The following is a 23,390-nucleotide window of genomic DNA, read 5'->3' on the forward strand; positions in this document are numbered from 1 at the left end:
TTTTTTTTACTTACCCAGATTTCATTCTATATTACTTTTTTCACACCCTCTAATAGCAGCAATAACTTTAAAGTACATTTTGGAGGGAAATCACTGTATAATAGTATCTATATATACTCACAAGACTAGTTTCTAATATGATGCAGAAGGCCAGCTGTCTACATTTATCAAAAGGTTGACCTTGAAATTGGTAAGCTTGGAAGAGTAGTCATGAAAGAGCAGTTCAGGCAAAAATGAAACGATCCATTGAAATCATCGCTTTCACAAGTCATTACATTGTTTACTATGTTTCCTCAAGCGATTGTTTTGCCTTTTGGATAACTAAGAAGCCTTGATTATTTTTCTAGCCTGCAGAAATATAGAAAAGCTTTTATCATTTAATCTTTTTCAAAAGGCAAGTACTAGAGACATAATTATATATACATACAACAAAAAAACACTAATTTGAGCTTATGTCCAGATAAAGCAAAGGAAAATAAACAAAAAAGCCCAGCTCACCTTCTATTTATAACTACAGCAATGAATCTCTTATTTTTGCTGTTACATGAGTATTTGTCACATAAAATTAATTATGTGATCATAGTTGGGTCCTTAAAGGTTTCTTATATGTTTACATGGAAGCAAAGATTAACAAAATTAGACTGTTATAGGTAGAGATGCTGGAGAGGCCATACTCATGTGTAGGATTCTTCACACTCAAATGAGAAAGCACAAAACCCACCATGGCTTTGTTCTTATTTAGTAAGAGCATGCAAGGTATTTTTCTCTAAAAAAATCCAGAAAAGGTATCTGTGTCCACGTTTCTCATAATTCTTAAACACTTGTTTCCAGATTCATCTACGTGACTGATTATACCTCTCACTGTAGTCTTAAAGACATTATTTTCAGCTAGAGTGGAATTTTGTGAGCCACTTTTAAGCAGTTCCCTAATACGTATTCATCATTTTCTGGGACTGGGGCTTGCAAGGAAACCAGGAAAAACTTGGTAAAATTGAGACTGATTTGGAATTCTGGCACACAAAATTGTAATACCAGGAATGGCTGTATGAATACTGCTGTACTGTTCCACTTAGTGCCAGGATCTGAAGCAGCTGGAGCCTTGTCCTGGGAGGGCACACATAATAACAAACAGGAAGAATTTTCTAAATGTCAAAATTTTGCTTGAGGGAAACCATATTCCCAGTACAGTTTCTGGCTGTATTTCACTTGCAGTAGCTCTCAAGCTCTTTTATGTGCCTTTTACACTAATTTTCCTAACCTTTTCACAATTTCTAAGATCAGAAAAGACAAAGGCACAATTATTTTTGTGTCTTTGTGCTTGCTGAGGCAGTCTTGGCTTATGTGGTTACAAATGTCCTGGCCTTTAGTCCAGGTTCCAGACTGTCTGGACTCAATTTCACAGTTGAACTACCAGAAATTCAAACCAGATATGAAGGCAATGCTCCTGGGTGACTGCCACAGGTAAGAACTGATCTTACAGATACAGGATATAACATGAAAATAGTTATCAGAATACATTTTCCGCCTCAAAATCACTACGGAAATTGAATGTTACCTGCAACTGATTCATGTTTTGGTACCAATAAGCTTTTGACTTCTCACTGAATCAAAAGCAAAAAGTATCTTAGTAATCTCATCCATGTCAAAAAGTTGACTACTGACAATATTCTTCATTTGTGCAACATGTTTGACCTTGTTTTATCTTCATCTCACAGCATCCATATTTATGGGGAAAAAATAAAAAACAAACAAACAAACAAAAACCAACAGTCAGAGAACATGTTCTTTCCAAGATCACAATTTATTCTTTCTGATTGTCATTCATTACCATTCCCTTTTTCAGCCTGCTTAAATACTTTCTTCATATACTCACATATTCAGTATTTATGATGAATCTGGTGCAGTTGTTTTAAACCACTATAACCAAAGTCCACTTAAAGTCTCAGCATTCTCTGTACCTAATCTATACTTCTCACTTTTGATCAAATTCTTATCTTCCTGTATTGAATGTTCTGGCTTCTCATCACTGAAAGAAAACAGATGGAAATGAACTGCAAAATAAATTCCCTCATTTCAGTTCTTATATCTGATGTTAGCCCGTAAATCTCAGCAGTGCCAGTACTTCCATGAAGTAATGCAGGCAGACCTTTCCGAGTTAGCTAATAACCTAATAGTACCCTGATAATTTTTTTCTGTTTTATATATCAGCCAAATGTGGTGGTTGATAAGAAAAAGGGAGGAAAAAGGCATGTTCTTGGCACATACTCATCACCTATAACAAACAAAATCCTAATATGAATCTTAGAACTGATAAAGGCATTTCTCAGATAAGAAAAAACAAAAACAAAACTAGAAAAAGAGAGGAAATAAGCCTGAAAGATGCAAGTTTTCCATCTACTTGTAAGTCTGACAGAATTTGAAATATTTGGAAGTAATGGATAACCTTAATAATAAACCATAGTACCAAGATTTCCTATAATGTAATTCTTCCTACCTTTTTTACAGATCAGTGGATTTGAAATCCAGACCTATATCTTTTCAATTTCATGTAACTTAATAAGGGAGGAAGAACATGTAGCTCTTGGCAAGCTATGGTTGGGAAATCAACATTCAGAGCTGACATCTAGCTGTAAAAGGCCCCTGTAATATGATCAGCTGAGGGCAGGTTTGTGATTGATTTGTGGCCCATTTCAAGCCCTTTTGTATAGTATCCTATTCAGTAAAATATAACTTACTTGTTAATGCTTAATTACGAAAGGAATAGGAATTGAAAGTGGAATTTCAACTATCAGATTTCTTATTTCTCTGATAGCTCATGTGGTAGACTGTCAGATACTGAGTAAGAAAAAAACCCAACATATTATTTGTGGGAGTTTTTTGTGTTTTTTTTTCTAGAGACTGTAAATTGACCTCTGAATTACCTATACTTCGTTACCGAAGAGTAGGTACTTGCTTTTTGGTAAGATTATAGTATCTTTGCATGGAGTATCATACATTTGTATTTTTGATTTAACCATTTAAAAATTACACAAATTCATTCTATAATAACACAGTTTACAAAAGCATTATATTTAATTTCCTCTCTTTTGCCCACAGGTAAGTCTGTGATACTGAGGATATAATCTGTAACAGTGTTGGGAAATAGAACATTCTTGGTTGTCTTATTTTTGAAGCAGTTACATGTTAGTAGCTCTTCAAAATTCCTAATTACCTTCCAGGAGAGAATACTATGATAGTATGATACTTCATAATGCAAAGCACGTAAAAATTTTACAGTTAGAACTTGGGCAGCCTGGTCTTGTGTGTTATTTTGTGACTGCCTGTAGTAGGTGGGAGATGAGAGATGTGGTGACAAAAAAAGGGAAAGCCTATTACCCTATTTCCCAAAAAATACCTTTGTGAAAAATTTGACTTTTTAAAACACCCTTTTTTAACCTGTCATCTGCTGCATTACTATAGCGTTCTAATCTACTAGGAGAGCAGGTTTATTTCTGTTCAATTTTTTTTTTTCTGTGAACTCACATTTAATTACAAGAATAATTAATAAATATATTTATTATATAATAAATATAGAATAATTATATATAATTAATATAAGATAAGATAAATATATAGTTATTTAATTATAAGAATAAATGTTGACCTTTCTATCCAAATTTTATGTTCAATATCTGAATTCCTTTTCATTTGTTGGCATAAGTTTTGAAGAGTGTCATTTCCTTTTTGTGAGGTTTTGGCTTCTATTTTGGTGTTTTCTTAAGATATAAAACTGGTTTAGCTTTGGTAGGCAGATTATAATTTTTTCAGCCAACTTCAGTATTTGACAGTTTGCGCACTCAGTCAACGTTATTATTATTGCATGAATATAAAACTAACATTCTTGCAAAAGCAATCGGAAATTACTTCCTTTTGTTTAGATTGTGATTTTGTTATAGCCCAGCAAAAGGAGAGACTGGTGATACAATAAAGGTTATTTCTTTCTACAAATGACAACAACAACAAAATATTCAAATATTATTGAGTAATTAATGAACTATTCACTTTTAATTATTAATTAACAGGTTCACTACCACTGACTTACTCAATGCCAAAAATCAATATTCTCTAAATATTAGTTTTCAGTGTGAAGAAAATCTCTACTGTACTACATCTTAATTCCCCTGTTTAAGTAGACAGAATTTCCACATAAGGACCAAAACCTGCAAACTCAAAAAATAAAGTATTATCATGTAGACAAAAGTGTAATATACATAACATCTCAGTTAGAAGTTTAAAGCTCTAAATCCACATCTTTTAGAGGCAGAGAGTGAGATTTTATTTTTGGCCAGCTTTTTATCAATTTGGCTTTAATCCTTGACTAAATCTCTCTGGACTACCCAGGAGTACGTTGAAGCAAGTTCTTGAATTCATAAATCCATTTGCAATTCACTTAGTAACATACAATTTTTTGCCACCTTAAACTGCTATATCAAATAAGTAATATGCTTTTAGAATTTAAGGGACATTAAGGGATTTGTGTGTATAAATATTTGATTTTCAGATGGATACTGTCAGCTTTCTTTTTCAAGTATACATGTATACACAGACACATACACACATGCATATATATATGATGTGTTCATGTGTAAGATATGGCTATATATAATGTGTATACATATATACATCTCTGATGTTAATTATTATAATCTACTTCTAAAAATCTTTGAAATATAGAGAGCTAAAATGTCAGTTTAAAGCAGCTACAGTTCCTTAACACTTTACACATGAAAAAAAAAAAATAAAATAAAAAACCAAAAGAGTATGATTTATTTTTTTTTTAATATATATCTAGCAAAGCTTGGATATACTATCATCCAGGATAATGTGTCAGGAGTTAGTGAAGCTGGTATATGAATGTTTTTACATAAAGAGCAGCCCAAAATTAATGGTGTTAGACCTTAGCTTGCAGTTGGGAATAAATAATTGCATAAATATATATTTAAATAAAGGCTAAATATTATCTGGTCACATCCTATTAATATCTACATTTTTGCCTTTTATTTTGTCCTAAAAGAGTTCTTTTTATTTTATTAATTAACATTTTATCCCCCTGTGTGTTGTACGAAGTGGAAAATAATAGGCAAATAAGTAATTTTAAATACAATATATTAAATAAGTAATATAAAATACGATTGATTAGTAATTCCTGATATCAGGTTACAGTTCATCAGGCTCATGTTAAAGAAGTCTCAGTTCACAAAACTAATTCTTAAGGGCAAGAAAAAACAATATAAACATTAATAAGTTGAACTGGATTGCATTAAGTTTCATTTTGACTGTTACTTAAATTCTCTACAATATCTTAAGTAATATACTTAAAAAAAAAGTAAAGTTAAATCGTGGTAGCCTGCAGAAGTTGCACTGTTCAATCTGTCAAGGTTTTTAACAGTAATATTACTTTTCTGAAAGCTGTAGAAACTTTTCTACACAACAACTACTATGATTTATTTATCACTACATATATTATATAGTCTGATTCCAGTAGCTGTCCATAATGACTGCCATTAAAAGTAAAAAGCTGTCATGACCTGAAAAGATGGGATCTGACTATGCATAAATACACAGTTTTCAGTCTAAGAAAATCTTTTCAGTTAAACATAATTTTATAAGTAATGCAGCTTAGCTGTGTATTACAGTTATACACCAGTTGTCTTAAAACTGATGTGAATAAAAAATCCCTGAATTACTCATTTGTCTGTCGAGGTTGGCTGATTTAGTTTCATAAACATTATAATACTATTTTTGAAAATCACAAATGAGGACTAGTATTATCATAATACTCTGAAAAAAAAAATAAATATCCAGAATGTTGAAAATTGAACCTTTCTCCAGGGACAAAACTTAAGTAAATGGAACTGCAGTTTTTCTTCATTGTTAAGCAACTCAATTAATAAATCTTGTCCTCCAATATTGTATGAAACAATAATAAAGTTCTGTTATTTGTAATGTACCACCTACAATTTAAACATTTAACCAACAAAGATGTTATCTCCTAGATAATCAAGCCAGCTGTGGCTTATATTTCTTGATCATGAAATTCCATTAATCTAGCTCAATCCCATTTTGTCTGTTGTTTTTTCTAGTTGTCATTATACTCAGGCTTTATGCCAACAAAACTGAGTCAGGAGTCAATGCTGTATAAAAAGGTTGAAACCTCAAAATGTTTAAATCTCGTCTTATTTGTGAGCACTTCTTCCCAAATTATGTGGGGAAATAATGACATCATAATGCATGAATTATGAAAAACAGAACGTTAAATGTTACACAAATACACAAAACCAGAAACTGACTTGGACTTGAAGAGAAGCATTATATCTGGGGTTTTTAAAGTTCTTTTTATAAGAATATGTATTTTAAACCATGGAAAGTAAATGAATGATTGGTCAAATCTCGACTTTGTAAAAGCTCCATCATAAATTTTTCTAGCAACATTTTACCATTCAGGTCAATATGAAAAATATTGCTGGAAACTAAATATGGGAGTTAGGGAAAATTTTACTGAATTCCCAGCTGAGGATCTGGCATAGTATGTCATCTATAGATACCAATTAATGAAGTGCTAAGTTTCAGGTGACATATATTGTAATAGAAGGCTGGGAGTAATAACTAAAAATATGTAGGGGAAAATGGATGTACCAGTTTTATCTCATTCTTTTATGTTCTTGTCAGGTCAAGTCACTCACAAATGTACAAAACTGGAACTGCACATCATATATCTACATGCATACTGTGACGCTTGTACCTTACTCTAAGCCAAAATGTAATCAGACTAGACATCTCAGTTGACTTATAGAGTATCTGTCATTCCATTGCAGAATATTAATATTCTTGTGCACGTAAGCACAGACTTTAAAGACCAGAAGGCTGACACTACACTTGTTTTCTTAAAAAAATCACATTCTCTTTGTGCATGTCAGATACACATGCAGGGATACACATGCAGACATAATCAGCTGGAGCTAGCCAGTGTCTCCCTGGTGCTAGCTGTAATAATTACACCCAAAATAATGGAAATAAAATAGATCTTTTCTGTTTTAAATATTTTAAGTATGTATACTTAGAATATTTTTGCTTGGAAACTGCTGTACTGAATGCATCATGTGTACTGAAACAGGTGGCAAAGTCAGTGAATCAGCATTTTGAAAGCTGAAATATATTTTCCAGAAGTACCAAAGTGGATTATTGAGGATTGAGATTAAAGTAGTGATAAAAATGACAAGCACAAACATGTTCATCTGCTCAAAAGTACTGTCTAGCTCATTTTGTTGTAAAGTATACAAACATATCACTTTGCTAAGTAAAACTGGAGATGATAGATCTAGTTATATATTAGGACTGGGTGATAAATGTCAGGGGGTTTAAGATTTAGTTTGATAGTATTTTTGAACTTGTTACTGATCCTTTTACAGTTCACTGATACTGCTGTGCAATACTCTTCAAAGCAGTAGGCAAATACTCAAGGAAAATGCAATAATATCTGAAACACTCATCTACCAGAGTTTTTTGCAGTGAAGTTTTTTTAAAAAACATGGTTATTTCATACTTGTGTCAATCTGGTTTTATTAAGGGTCACTATTTCCTATTAAAGTGGTGCATTTATATTTGAGGAGACAGGAACACAAATCACAAATGAATGTTTCAATCAGAAAAATACAATTTAGGTACACATATTTGTATGTTTTGCTGTAATTCATGTCACTGGAGATTGTAGCTGGGATTAGGAAATTCAGTTTAATGACCCTGGTTATTATTATCAGAACCCTGTCACAGTGACAAATATTTAAAATACTCAGTCTTCTTGTGTCAGATACGCTATGGCCAACTGATCAATGCAAAATTTTTTAAACTTGCTATCATTTTCTTTGAATTCTGTGGCCATAGTCAGTAAAATATTTGGATGACACACTAGCCTGAAGTGAACAGGAGTAAATACTAAAGAACCAGGCTTAATTTGGTTTCAAATTTTGGGTTTGCCTGGTTGTTTCACCCTGGAATTAATGAGAGCAAAACAACTAATAAAGAAAGAAAGAATACTAAAATATACAAGTGAATTAATTGCAGATGTTTAACTGCAAAAAATCTTTCTCAATATAAAAATAATTTTGGCCATGAAAACTATAGATAATTATCACTACTAACCTTAAATTGCAAGACAGGAGTGTAACATGTTTGGCAAGACCACTGAGCAAGGGAAACAAATGCAGGTTAAAGCAGCTGCTCTGTAAAGAACATGTAAAATTTTATTAGCTTTATGGAAGTATAACTTTATAAAACTGTGATGAATAGTGCATTTGAGCTAGCTATGGGGTTTTTTTGTTTCATTGCAACAAATATTTATACAATAAATACATATTTTCCATTTCCACACAGTTAGTTTCTATTTCCTGACATAAAGCTGTATATACAACAAATTACATCAGTATAGAAATTTGAGTGAGGATGCTGCTTAAACTCAGCAGAAGATAATAGCAAATTTCTTTACTTTTGTTTTCCCCATGAAATTTTCTGTGCATCTTCTATGAACAAAATAAATGCCTTAGGTAAAATTTATAGTGATGAGAGATAAGTCAGTTGATGACTGACTGATGTGAGACATCTCAGTGATGAGAGATAATCCTCAGTTTACTGATGGAGGGAGAAAAAGAGAGAGAAGGTTAAATATTGGAAGTAGTGAACCAAACTTTATGCAGAGCAGGATTTACTAATACAGCATCCTAAAGCTGGATATGACCAGAGACTAGAGATAGAGAATAGCACTTCTGCAAGAATACCTTTTCCTAAGAAGGAGACAGTCTCACAGATTAACTTCTGGTTTACTTTCAGTCTTGGATTATTGTCAGAATATGTGCCAAAAAGGGGTACAACTGCAATGTGAAATTTGTAGTTTGTAGTAAGGGATATAGTTTGCTTATCATCAAATGGATGATAATAGCCAAGAATGATATAAGTCTTTCAATGAACTGGCATAATTCCAAAACAGTTTTTCCTAAGAAACTGTGGAGAGCAAAACCTTTTCTTCAGCAGAAATCTCTTAGAATGACAATTTTTTGGTGCCTGTCTCCTGCTGGAGGAAGAAAAAAACACCTTTCTAGTATAGTGCAAAAGTGGCTCAGAGTGGCACAGATTATATCCTACACAATGACAGCTTCATTACCTATATAAAAGTTTTTTACTCAAACTTGGGCTTTCTAATGCACACAGAAGGTGTTGCCTGCTGTAGGGCCCTGATGCATAGCACTGTGTGGTATGCTGATGAAAAATCTGAACAAAATTGTGGCTTATTTCTTTGAACCATTTCCAGTATGTTTTCCTTCAGATAAACTATCTCCCTTGATATATTTACATAATGATTAATTGAGGAGAAATGTCTTCAGAGCTTTCTGAAGAAATGTAAAATGGGATTCACTGACTCACCTAATTTACTCCAAAAAAGGGGGAGTGAAATAAAGTTACCTACCTTCTTCTGTTGGAATGATGCAAAGTAGATCAAGCTTTGTCACTATTAATACCATTTCCTAGTGCCTTTGTGTTGCGCTGATTCAAATTCAAAATGCCTCTGAAACTTCTCTTGACATAGTAACTACTACTTGTCACAAATTATTATTAAAACCTAATATTCATTTTAGAATACCTGTCACAATTTTGAAAGTTAAATTCCTTAAATATTAAATATTCTGACAGTTGAAAAAATAAACACAATTTCTCTTTCTCTTCTAAGATCGTACATGTTTTCTTAATTGATATTCAGTTTCAGAATATCTTAAAATAAGGTTAGACCTTCCTACAAAATTAATCTTATTCTACCTTTGAGGCTACTGAAGTATCTGCTACACCCACCTCCCTTAGAAAGTTCTGTCTGACTGTAGCATTAATATAGTTCTTTTTATGTTCTGCCTCAAAAGTAGCTGAAATTTTTTAGTAGTTTTGATTTCTGATTGACAGAGCTCTGCATGCAGCTTGTGAAATAAACACTCCTTAGAAAATATAACTTCCTTACATGGATAAGCCAAAACATACTTGTTATGTTTATACTTATTTCTGGAAATTACTCAGATAAATTCATCTCATTATTCAGACTTTAAGAGGCAAGACTTCTTCATTAACTTCGTAATAGCAAAAGTAACTTAGAGGTTCAGAATCAGATGCCATTCATGGGACTTTTCAGTCTTTATTCAAACAGAATGACTCACAATAAATTCCCGTGAGTGAGAAGTTCTGATATCAGGCCCTCAAAATTGTGTCTCTTAGTTACTCTGTCACAGTATCTTCTGAAACCTGGCCAAGAGGTTCCCTACCAATCCAGAAAATGATGGCTTATATGTTAAGAAGGAAAGGGTGGTACTGAAGACTTTCAGAATTTATATAGTGCAACAGGTTTGGTTTTGTTGTAATATATGGAGATAAGTAGTGTTTTCCAAAAAAAGAACATAATTAGAGTCGTTTGAAGAAGAAATCTTGTTTTTGATTCCTTGAAATATATCCAAGATTCCGTATTTTTTTTGTATTGAACTTAACTGATAGCTGTCATTTGTAACATAGGAAAACAAGACCAGAAAACAGCTAAGAAGCTATATATAAAGTTGGATTATGCACATAAGTATTATATATAAATATATAGTATTAATATTAGTAAGTAGAAGTATTAATATATATATATAGTATATATATAAAGTATTTCTTAGTCTTCATCAGTTCACCATAGTAGTTAGAACAGCTTCAGCTAATACTTTGTTTCCTAGACACAACTTATTTAAACCATACAGAAATAGGAGGAAAACTGTGAAGATATTGAACAATTTCTTATGAAATCCAGTTATGGAAGGATACTAAACCATGACACTGTCCTGAAGGACAGCCATGGAGTCTTTTTACACACTGGTAAAGTGACAGGTCACACCTGCTTTTAGTCTCCTCCAAATCAGTAATGTCTCTTCCATGCAGAAAGTAACTGTATACTAGTTAAGTTTCCCCAACTATTCAAAGCCGCTTGTTTTAGCAATCTTTAAAGAGGTATTTCTCTGATCTTACACCTTGGCTGAATGCACTATATGCTACTAACTTGCAAATCTTAAAATCAGAAGGAGAGGAGACTGTGGAGATGAAAACACCAGTTGGTTAGAACATGGTGCTAATAACACAAAGGACACAGATTTGATCCATTTATGGACCACACACTTGAGAGGTGGACTCAATGATCCTTGTCAGACTCTTCCAATTTGGAATATTCTTTGATTCTGTTTCCAAGGCTGTACAGTTTGAGACCAGTTAGACATGTGTTTTTTGTCAGGAAATAACAACTCTTTTTGAAGAGCTGAGTTTTCCTGCGCTGAATGCTCTTTTGGTTTTTTAGGTGTTGATTGGTTGTTTTGTGTGACAGTTTTAAATACACGTATTATGTAACTATGAGAAAGACTTTTTAGTCCTGCTAGTAGTCTCACAGGAAACAATAGAATGGAACCTGCAGATAAATTTTGTCACAGAGATTGTCCTGGGAAGTCAGAAATTTAAAAAAAACAACTTTGCTTTGTAAACTCCTTCTTAGAAAAGAGTCTAGGTAAGACAGGATCCCTCCTAGTCTCAGGTTTAGTAAAAGTTTATATTTTATGGTTTATGTAGGTGTAATTCAGCCTTTATGTAACTTTCTCCAATGGGATTAGGGACAGCAAACCAAATATAGTTATATGAATAAAGCATATTCTTTTTTTCAAATTGATGATAATGATTAGACTAAAAAAATTTAATCAGAGTTATTTCCTGCACAATATGTTTATAACTACTATTATAGTGCATTACTTTTTTTTTAACTATATTTAAGTAATTATATTAAGACTAGCAAAATAATTGTTACCATAATGTGATTTATTTACTCAACCATACCAATGACTCTGGGCAACTCTTTCATTCACCCTCAAGGAGTAACCTTGAAGGGGTGCCCCCACTCAAGGGAGGAATCTCCACATGCATCCTAGAAGGAGTATGTGGCAAGTCCCTGCTGTAAGAAGAGGGACTGCACTTTCAAAGTATAAAGTGATTGGCTGTTACTTACAGGTTTGAAGCCAGCTGTGTCAGCTCAGCAGCCTGTAGCTCAGCAGCTTTAGATAAATTATGACTATTATCACTTGCTGGTTCCTTCAGAAGGATGTCTGTATGCTGCATCCTCACCTGTATGAGTTTCTGTAGGGAAATGTTCTTCACATCTTCAGAATATTTAGCTTTGGGACTGATGTGTCAGGCTGGCCTCAGTGTTCTTGAGCAACATGAGGAGTGTAACCCCTTCTTTCCATCTATAATCAATAACTTTTGCAAATATGGTAAAGTTCAGGCTGTTTTATCTCCACTTAGGCAGAGCATCCTGCTACATATCAAAGGCAAAAAAAGAACAGCTATCAAAAATTTGGTTGAAAATTGCTATCCAGAAATTTTATATGTGAAGCAGAGTCTGAAGAATAGGGTTCTGCTCTAGATGTCCTTAGGCTTCTTCAATCTGTGTGAAACTAAATGATTATAGGTCCTGTGTTTCTTATTCATAGCTCAAGATCTCTCTTCTCAGGTTTACTTGCCACAGTTTATCCCTGGTTTCAAATTTTGAGGATTTTGTTCATGTAATTTTTTTACCGAAATATGGCTCAGAAAGTGATAGGCTTTCACATACCCTTTCTGAAAAATGGGCCGAGTTGTGATTTATGCTCTTTGGTATCTTTGGCTATTTAGGTTCTTCTTAATAATTATTTTTCTCCCATTTTGCTAGGCTGTAAATGGGAGTTTATAATTGTATGAGCTCTATGTCTTGGATTGCTTTATTCAAACTTAGGAGAACTAAAATGTAAAAGAAAAGGGTTTTATCACAGCAGTACTGTTAATCTACACGCCTTTTTAAGGGGCCAAGAGGGTTGTCACCTGCTAGCAATGCACCAACACCATTTATCAGATATCGCCCCCACTCCCCACATTTGGTATCTGTCCATAAACTTAAAAAACAAAACCCTTGGACAGTTGGTGTAAGTATACACCTAGTTTTTTAATTCTCAGTTTGTGAAAGAGGATGCCATTCAGCTTAAGAAATGAAATAGTGTCATATTTTGGTATTTTATGGGTTTTGAATGCTGTAAAACAGTTTCATTCCATTTTTCATTTCACTAAACCTTAGAAGACACAGTTGTCAATTACTTGCATGCAGAAAATCTGCTTTGTAATAAATGCAAGCAAATTCATCCCTGCTGCAACTTTATTGAGTTGAAATTAAAATCAGCTTCTGTTAAATGGTCCATATGGGAAATACACAGTTTGATTAATCAAACGAAAGCATCTTTTCTGATACGTGTTAGTTTTAAACCTGAACTTTTGCTAATACAGTTCTTGCAATTATTGCAATTAAATATGCAGAAAATCCATAGAATTTAAGAGTGGTTTAAGTGCTGGTGCTGGCTAAATGGTCTAATGAACTGCATATGAAGAAGCAGATGTCAAGGCATGATTTGTGGTTTACATAACAATATAGCCAATTGTAGTCATAAAGCCAGATAAGCAAAAAAAGTGGGGTGCTGTTCATACAAAGGGGCAATCTTTAAATCAGTTTCTATTCTATGTAGTTCAGAGTTTTTTTTTAAATGAAGTTGCCTGGCATCTTGATAACTACACAGAGCAAGTTTGGAAAGTTTAAATATTACCTAATAAATTTTCTGCCATCAGGATTAAAAGTTTTTAACCTGATATAGCACTCCAAGTCCACTGTAGAAATATTCAGGTATTTTCTGCCCTGGATGTAAGTTTTTGGACCTTATCTTCAGTAATTTCTAGTTTTGTTCTCTTGCACCTCTTTGCTAACTTTGCTGATTTTTTTTCTATTTTCAATGTTAGTGATAATGATATTGTGACCCCAGTGAAGCTAAGGAAATATGAAAGTAAAAGCTCTTTAAATATATATCTTAGCAGACAGGAATCAGGGTAATAAAATACACATTCAGTGTTGTGATTTGTTTATACTGATGGTCATGGGAAAGGGCAGAAGATATTTAACCTCCAAAAGCAAGAAAGGTAATATAATAAAATTTAAACTGCATATGAAGAGCATAAAAATTGAAATCTAGAAATTCAGGGTATCTGAAGGAAAGCAGGTCTTCTGCTAGAAGTTTAGTGCATAAATCCAGGACAGATTACAGTCTGCAGTCTTGTTTATAGTTTGGCAGGTGCAGTGATCAAGAAATTGCTGACTGAACTAATTAATGACACCACTTTGTATAACTCCCACAGAAGAGCACTGTGCATTGCTTGGAGTGAATGTGTGAGGAAACACCAATATATTTCACTTATCTGACTTGAAAATAAATGTTATGATGTTGTAGAAACAGAAATCAAGACTAATGGAATTTCACAGGCAAAATTTGAAATATGAAAGATGCATGATTTAAAATAGATATTTTAAATCTAGCACAAATTAACCAATTTTAATGCATCAAAAATATCAAAAGTTTAGGATTTTTTTTCCATCATTTAATAGTCAATTTATTGATGAGCATCACATAAAGTGAAGGAGGCTGTTTACCAATTAGTATGTGTAAGTAACTGATGGAAACCCTAAACTTGATTTAATTCTCCCAGTCACCATAAATTCTCCATTTACTTATGAGCCATCAAGTAAAGCTGGCACATTCTTACTAAAATGGAATTGAAAAACAGAAATTCATGAGTTAAGAAAAGAAGTTAGTACTTCAGAAAAAGTATTGCTAAATATGTTCAGTAAACTAATGTACTTTAAGAAATTACATCACATGTGTACAAACATTTTACAAGCACTGGTATTTAAAAAATATAGTAGGAATAATAAGTGATATGAAAATACATCATTTTTCTGTATTATATGTGTGTTCAACTTCAAGTCATCATGTTCTTCATAAAAAGGAACTGTGTGATGCTTGGGATTTTTAACAGAAATGAAGCATGGATCTTGCATGCCTGGGTAGCTTGAATGTAGATTTTTGGTATGTTGCATGCAAATAATCTCAATATTGGCATGAGAGTGGAAAATAAAAAGAGTTAAAACCCCCCTGAGATAAAGTTGAAAAAAAGGAACTCTATATACAGGTTTTCTCCCCTTTAAAATTATTTTTATGATTTGCTTTTAGTTTGCAACCGAAGATGTTTCATCAGTCACTGTAGAACATATATTCAGATGTAATTGAAGAAAACATATGCTGTACATAAAAGACACTGACAAAAGAAAGACAGAAGTAAGGTGAAGACTTCAAAGTGTATAATTCAGGAAGTTTAGAGATGACAAAATTATATTCCTGTAAATCTTCATCTATCCCTGTGTGTCCATGCATTTTCTCACTTGTTTAATATACATGGTATCTGCATCCCTGTCAGAAGCTCTTTAAGACTTCCCCAGATCTTCCCAAAAACATCCACACCATGCAGCACAAAATCTGACAAACAAGTTCCTTTTGACATCTGTTATGCATACAGCTTCTGTTCATCACCATGCCCAGATGTATGCTACAGCCAAAAGCAACTACGGTTTGGTACACTCATTAATCTTGCTGCAAGACAAGGACACACTGTAAAGAGTCCTGGGTGAGAAGCTGACATGCTCTACTTGTGTTTCCTGCAGGACTGGACAAACATTTCATGTCTGTGATGTTTCAGGTGGCAGTCAGATACTGGCAGGACACCTGCCTGCTGGACAGTCAGACAGCCGAGCTCATGAAGAGCCTTTGACAGATGACAACATCATGTGAACATTCCTGGAACACCATGACACAGTGTCATGGTGTTCCAGGAAACATGTTACAGCTTCTGCCTGGTGGTCCAGACTATGGCTTAATATAGGCTGTTAGAGATACCATGCTGCTTCTGGTTGGTGGTTATTTTTTATGGGACTTAGGTTGCATTGGTCAGTACTGGGATAATAGATTACTTCTGTTACTGCATTCTTACTGTAATCCCTCAAATCAATAGCCCTGACATTAGAACACTGTATTTGTGTCTCTTTCTCTTCTTTCTTTTCTGGATGTAGTGCAGCATGATAAGGGGACTACCTTGTGGCATGCCTTGCAAAAATTTCTGGAAATCACAGTACTAAAGACAGTGCTTACCTCAGGCTAGCACCAATCTGCCATAACAGACATCTTTTCAGGCTTGTTTTTTGACATTCCTCTAACTTCCATTACTTAATTCTGAATAAAGTTCTGCAGTCACCAAGTGAAAATATTTTCTCTCAGAAGGAATTTACAGATTATGTACTCAGTACAGTCTGCCAGACTACTCCTGTTGACTACAATTCAACCCTACCTTTCAAGTGTAAAGTTCAAAAATGTCATCAAACTTAGCATGGTTACATATAATTCCAAGAAGACTTTGGATAACACAGCTTGGCAGAATGTTGTTATAAGTGTTTGTGCATGAACTGAGGTTTTGGAAGTTAAGCTGTCACTCAAGTCTTGTGTGGCATGTGTCACAGATACAGTATATGATGTGAAAGCGGACCACTCTGCCTATGGGTGCAAGGACCCTTGTTTAACCTCCCATGCCAACTGTTTGCGAAGTTTTCTTATGTGATGCCACCACACTGTTCTGCACAGCATGAACATTATGTGGTCGTAAGGATAGGCTTTGGAATCTGCTTGAGAGTAATTGAGATGCAGCCATGAAATCACATATTTATATAAAATTCTTAATAATGATTTAGATAAAGAGGTAAAAAATGCACAGTATTTAACTCCATAGTTTTAATTATGTTACATTTTAATTAGCTCATAAATGTGTGGACAAAGGAACTGTTACATATATGGGACTTTATGTTTTCCCCTCAGTTCTTTCTGCTTGGCTCTACAATGGACCTCACTTTTTGCAATTTACGGATACCTATATGATTTCTCACCATTTCATATTTAAGTCACAGTTTTACATCCTGTAGTGGTTTTAAAGCACTAGCAGAAAATCACCAGAAAACTTACTCATCTTTTGCTGTGAGATATGGATTAGGAGAAGAGCAAAACAGGCTCAAAACCTAAAAGAAATAAATAAAGTTTATTAACAGAGATACAAGAATAAGAAACCAGAATAAAACTTCCAGAAACCCTTCCTTCCCACCACCCAACCATTCCCTTGTCCAACTGACAACATAGAGACAAAACCTGGTGGTTAAAACAGTACTAACTATACAGTAGTCTTTTCATCAGTCTTTGTATAGAAAGGAGTTCCCTTTTGTCTTTCCATGGAGCGTTCTCCACAAGAAAACAGTTTTCTCACGGCTTTTCTTTCCCATGATAGCAGCTGTGCAGAAGGAAAACTCTCTTCCATCATGCTCTCCTTCCATTTTCACACCACTCAGAGGTGTGTTCACAGGCCATGAACTCAAGGGGTATTATTTTAAGGATGAGTTATTCAAAGGCAAAGGTTCTCTCCATCCATCTCTGTGATCATTTCTGGGAACAGAAGTTTTCTCTTTTTCTCCCTTGGGGCAAAGGGTCTTCATCTACTCTCACTTCTCTCTCTCTCTCTGTTGGAGCACCTCATGGGATCACAGCTACTTCACCATCTGCTCAGCTTTATCAGTGGATACCTTTGCTCAGATCTATACTTTTGAAATACTTCATTCACCCCAAATACTCTTTCATGAATTAAAGGAGTTATTCAGAACCTTATTGTCTATCTCCATGGTCTTACCAAAATAATATTTCAGCTTATTAAAGTATCTCCTCATTCTCTTCCCATCTGAGGCCTGGTTCCCTCTTTCACTGATTTTGATGGTTTATGTTGTCTTTTTACATGTTGACCACTCTCACTTTGCTCTGGAAAAAGAATTAAATCTGCAGGTCTCATCTGAGTAGTGAAAGGGTTAAAATCTAGCTCAAACTGCGGCAGGTATTCATGGTGTCGGATTTCAGCCTGGCAGCGCTGGAAAGGCAGCGGACGGTTTTCGGCCTGCAGCAGTCTGGGGGGGCTGAGGGGGCGAGCAGCCGTGGCCCGTCCCAGCCCAAGGCCGGAGCCACGGGCGGGCCCGGCCCCGCCTGGGAAAGGCCAGCCACCCCGCCGGAATAGGACCTGGAAGGTTTCCTGGGAGGGCCGCAGCAGAGCCCGGCCCTGGCCTGGGGGAGGTGGGAGGAAGCCCCGCAGGCTTCATCCCCTGCCTGGGAGCCACGGCTGGCTGAGCCCAGCCCCAGCCGGACCACATGGGCCTGGCAGGGGGGAGACCAAAAGCCAGCTGGAGTTCTGTTACTTTTCAAAGCCGGAAACAAAAAAGAGTTAGAAACTCCCGGGCTTAGGTTTAAAAGGTGGTATGCACAGGGTTGATCTCACTTTTCAGTGGTGAACAATACTGTCAGTTCTCAGAAATGGCCAGCTATTGGCCAGGTCTCAAGCAAAGAAGAAACTCCCAGCAGCCTCTCTCGGAGCCCTGACTGCTGTGGGTGTTCCTTACTTTTTTCTTAAATGCCAATCCATCACACATTCCTAAGTAAAAATTCTTCTTACTTTTTCTTTCCTAGAGGAGGTAATGTTAAACACTTGACTCATGACTAAACAAAATTAAGCAACGTGTGGTATTTAGCTATTAATTTTTCTATATCTTGAAACCCGTATGAACAAAAAATTTGAGTATAGCTAAGTGATTGTTGTGGAGACTAGATAAGTATGTATGCATGCTTTAAAAACTTTTCAAGGTTCCTGTTACATTGTGGTTTCCAGATTTAGATCTGAAATTTTTATTTTTAAATTTTTATCACAGTATTCTCTGAGATGCTATGTCTAAATACTTGCATATTTCACAATGTAGCTCCTTAAACCAATGTTTTTTGTTATGAGGTTTTTTGATACCTACCCTTGACCTTTTCCACCCAGCCTTACAGGAAAACTAGCAAGATCTGAGTAAATAAGAACAAACAAAGGAAGACAAAGGAGCACTGAATTGCATGATTTCTTGATTTTAAATATCTTTCTGATTAGTTAAAATACAGGAGGTGTAGCTCTACGCTTTGGTTGAAATTGTTTTCTTTGCAGTCAGGTGTGCCTGTGGTTGAAACTGCATGTGTATACCTCATACTCTTATCATTTTGCTTACAAATTTCTTGGTCATTTTAAGGAGCATGTGCAAATTTGTCATCTAACTATGCTTTATTACTTCATATGCAAATTTATATATCCAGGCCTCACAGAACAGAGTCATTGAGGTTATTAGACAGGACCCCTGGAGATTAACTAGGCTACATAAAATGAAATTGAGAGGCATAACATAAAGAGACAAAATTAATATTTTTTTTACTTGAAAAGTCTAGTTGGTAAAAATTTTGGTCTACAAAATTTATTATAGAACTTCAAGACAGAGAAAAGGGAGTGAACCAATTGCTAATAATTTAGAATAGTTATACTTGGTTATGAATATCTAGTAATCTAGAACACATTTTCAGAATACATGCTAAATAATACCAAAATAGTTTTGATGCAACTACATCTTGAATTAGAATCAGAGAATCGTCAAATGGTTTGAGTTGGAAAGGACTTCTAACAATATCTAGTTTGAAAACCTAACCTTGGAGGACAGTTTTCTTTAGATAATGTTGCTCAAATGAACTAATTTATTTTTCATATACAAGTTTTGTGTTAACTTGCTTATTTTCACTCTTTTTCATTCTTTTTAAGGTGCTGGTGGCTGGTCTCCACTTGTGTCCAATAAATATCAATGGCTGCAGATTGATCTTGGTGAAAGAACTGAGATTACTGCTGTTGCTACTCAAGGTGGTTATGGGAGCTCAGACTGGGTAACAAGCTACCTTCTGATGTTCAGTGACAGTGGACGAAATTGGAAGCAATATCGTCAAGAGGAAAGCATTTGGGTATGTCCTTTCAATAATGAGAATTAAGTTTCTGCAAAAGACTTAAAGACAAGTTACTGTGCATTGTTGTAAATCTAAGCAAAGACGTAGAATATAAAAAAACTACAGTAAAAGTGTTTAGATAATTACATATACAAAGAAATTTAGCTCTTGAAAAGATGAAAGACAGTAAAAAGCAAACAAACATCAAAAATCTAGCTGTAGCAATACTCCATTAAAACAGAAGAAATTATTCTGAGGATTACAAATGTACTACAAAGTCTCTTTTGTCTTGCTATGTATGGCAAATTTCTTTTCCCAAAAGCATTGATCCCAGTGCCTGAAACTTGGCTTTTAGTTATGGTTAAAAACCAAAACAAAATAAAAAACAAAACAAAACAAAAAACAAAACAAAATGTTTTCTTTTCTGTAGAATGTTCAAACTGATTGTAAGAATAAAATGAAACAACCAAAGAAATGAAAATCTTAACCATGCAAATCTCAGTCTATTAAAAAAATTAAAAATTAAGCAATATTTAAGTTTTGGTTATCAAATTCAGTAGTTTCTGATGCTTTAACCTGCTTAACTTTGACTAACTTTGTAAATAATAATGATTATTAACAAGCCATTAATAAGATCATCACTTTCTTTTTGTATGAATATAAATGAGAGCAAAGGATACAGAACTAGAAGGATGCTGTCCAAAGTCTACATGAAAAAGTGGATTATATAGATTTAGAAAAGGGTTGCATCTTTCCTTTATCTCCAGTAATTGGCAGCTTGGACTAGAGGAAGAATATTGGAACTTGTGTTACATTATTTTATCCTGTCAAGTGAATTCTGTTCTCCATGCACAGAGCTGATTAATTTGTAAATTTTTCTAAGCCTTATACTTCACTCATTTCTTGCTGCAGTTAAAGATTATGTTAAAATGTATTTCATTTTATGCATTTTGATTTTGTTGACTTTTAATTCAAAATGTTCTTGTCACTCTTACTGTCAAAACCCATCTATGGTATAATGAGATTATGCAGTGTTTTACTTGTTGCATAATTATCCTGCTTTTTAAATTTGCTACATACTTCCGCTTCAGATTGTGTTTTCATAACAAAGAGAAATAAATGCGTTTCTAATCCATATGGCTGTGGGGAATAAGAAAAACAATCAATTTTCCAAATGTTAAATGAGCATAAGATACTACAATATTGTCTTTGCTCATCTTAAGACAGACTGGCAAAATATATCTGAGAGGTAGCTTGGTTTCTTCCATGATGGCTCTTTTGAAATCCGATACTGGTATTACAAACAGTGATGCAGATTGTTATTTCTTGAATATTGCCACTGATAAAATATCAAATGAAAGTTCTGAAAAATAGTTAAATGCTGATGCAGACACTGGATAAGGGGATTGTTAGATATTTAGGAGCTAAAAGGTGGAGTTCCAATTCCATAATCTCAAACTTAATAAAAAAATATTATTTTAATGATTGCAAGGTAGATTGAAGGTATGGCTTGCAGGCAGTAATGAATAATTCAAGGATGAAAACCATCAAATTCAAGGCAGTCTATTGATCTTTTTTATGTATCTTCATTTAGGAGTTCTGCTTCTAGGGGAAGATATTTTCTCTTTTCTAAACTAATACACAGATGTGGTCTTGGAGTGAAACTCTTAAATCCCTATTTATTTTATAGATTTTTTCTGACTGTTTTCTCTTTATGCTGACTTCTTAAATGACATGCTCAAGTTCATTAAGGCAAGAACATCCAGCATTTTATAATATCTACTGTGCTACTGTGTTATTTCTGTCCTATTTTTAACTGAGTTGTTGGTCTGTTACAACGCTACTTACCAGAAGTAACTTTTGAGTTTTAATCCTACTCTGCTTTAGAATGATGGAAGATGTCCAGTTCTGAGGGCTCTGTGTGGAAATCTTCACTAGTTATGTGGATTTTTACTTTGTAACTACTTCTATTAGAATTAAGATACTTTCCTTGTCTGCAAATTCGCCACTTCCTACTTTATATTTTTCTTTTCAGAAGTTAGTTTTGAATTATCTTTATTTCCTTACGGCCTATCTTAAGGTTCTGAAACTACTGTCACTGTGCAGCTTATAACAGTTTTTTCATCAATTATAAAATTTTTAGCAACTGAGGTGAATAGAATACTATCTACATACCTGCAAATGATCTAGTTACCACAACTATCTTAACAGTCTGTGGAGAAGGTAGTTTTTTCTAAGGCTGGTTCCTCTGACCATAGGTGTCTTGCTTAGGTTTAAAAGAACCGTGTTTCACCTTGCCCCACCAATAAAATGCTTCATTGTGTGTTGGTCCTGAATTTGCATGAAAAAAATCTTAATTTAGGTGAGATTAGCCTCTCTCCCTAAACTGCTAGTAAATACTAAATATTTGTTTTCACTTTTCTGTATACTGGGTATTGGTTTAGAAGGAATCATGGTGACTGTAGTCTTCCCTCATGCAATATGTGTTTGTCTCAGTGTTCTAGTTTCCTTGTTGTACTGATGGCCTAAATGTACGGCTTGCTTGCTGTTTCATAACTGTAGGAAGTTTATATTTTATGTGGATTTTATTTATTGCTTTAAATCCTTTAATTACTAGAGGAGTTTTTGAAAGACTAACTCCATTACTTTTAATTCCTAGGACTTCTGTCACTACAGATAAAGTATTGTTAAGTATTGTTAGCTATACATACTACAGTAGAGTTTTTCTTATTTCAATAATACATTCTGATTTCTGTCCTCAGTGATATTACTGTCACTGTATTTTAAAGTTAATTATAAGTATTTTCTGCCCTGTCTTGATACCTACTGTAGGATATTTTCAGTCAGACCTTAGTAGAATTAATATTTACATCTGTTTCAGGAATTGGTACAGTTCTGGTCAAGGTATAAATCTCAAGTGAAATAATTGTAATTAGTGGTAAAACACATGTTTTTGCAGAGAAATAATTCCCATTGAGAATGATTAGTTTAATCTCGGAAAGAAATTAATTCAACTCAATTTTTTATTTTCTTCAATTTTACCATAAATATAGGAGTGTTTGAACAACACATGTTGTATCATTTTATATTCTTCAGTCTTTTTATTGTCTTCCTGTTCCTTAGGATTTAGTTTCAGATGCAGTGAAGTTCAGACTTCCAAGCCAAATCATTTGCATGGTTCTTTTTTTACCTTTAAAATGAGAAGAGGTCTCAAATATCTTTGTATATTAAGTTTCCAGATTTTCTTTTTCCTCTGGAAATGATGATTCTTTTCACTTACCTTCTTTCAGACCACAGAAGGTATACAGTAAATTATCAGAAAAAAGATATGTTAAATTTTGGTCAAGAAGTTCTAGAAAACCTTATGTCTTTAAATACTTCTTTATTAGAGGTATTGCTTTTCATTCTTCCTTGTAATTTGTATTTGTATTCTTCCTTGTAATTCTAGATATCATCACCTGTATTTTGTTTGTGAAGAATCTCCTATTGTAATTATATTTATCTATTTGGGGCTATGTCTACTGATCCTTTCAACTA

General features: G+C 34.1%; 1 protein-coding gene and 1 long non-coding RNA gene across 23 annotated transcripts in view; one reads left to right on the plus strand and one right to left on the minus strand.

Annotated features, from left to right (window-relative positions):
* The window catches only part of LOC111941807 (contactin-associated protein-like 4), a 207,361-nt gene that overhangs the window by 60,587 nt on the left and 123,384 nt on the right, over positions 1–23,390 (plus strand). For 3 of the 22 annotated variants that reach the window (XM_086866894.1, XM_023945017.2, XM_086866900.1), the window contains exons 1-2: positions 17,969–18,445; positions 19,678–19,871. In XM_086866894.1, the coding sequence (XP_086723020.1) occupies positions 19,815–19,871 (57 nt within the window). In that variant the 5' untranslated portion in view covers positions 17,969–18,445; positions 19,678–19,814. Of the gene's footprint in view, positions 1–17,950; positions 18,533–19,677; positions 19,872–23,390 lie in introns of those variants that run through there. The other 19 variants (XM_086866895.1, XM_086866896.1, XM_023945019.2 and 16 more) reach the window with 12 other exon arrangements.
* Positions 1,950–17,793, minus strand: LOC111941808 (uncharacterized). Its single transcript, XR_015280065.1, has 4 exons — positions 17,707–17,793; positions 16,995–17,047; positions 8,179–8,258; positions 1,950–2,026 (listed from the first exon to the last, which is right to left on the minus strand). It is a non-coding gene; the product is annotated as an uncharacterized LOC111941808 (long non-coding RNA).

This window comes from Cyanistes caeruleus, chromosome Z (genome assembly GCF_971803275.1).
Source record: "Cyanistes caeruleus chromosome Z, bCyaCae1.hap1.1, whole genome shotgun sequence".
Taxonomy (NCBI): domain Eukaryota; kingdom Metazoa; phylum Chordata; class Aves; order Passeriformes; family Paridae; genus Cyanistes; species Cyanistes caeruleus.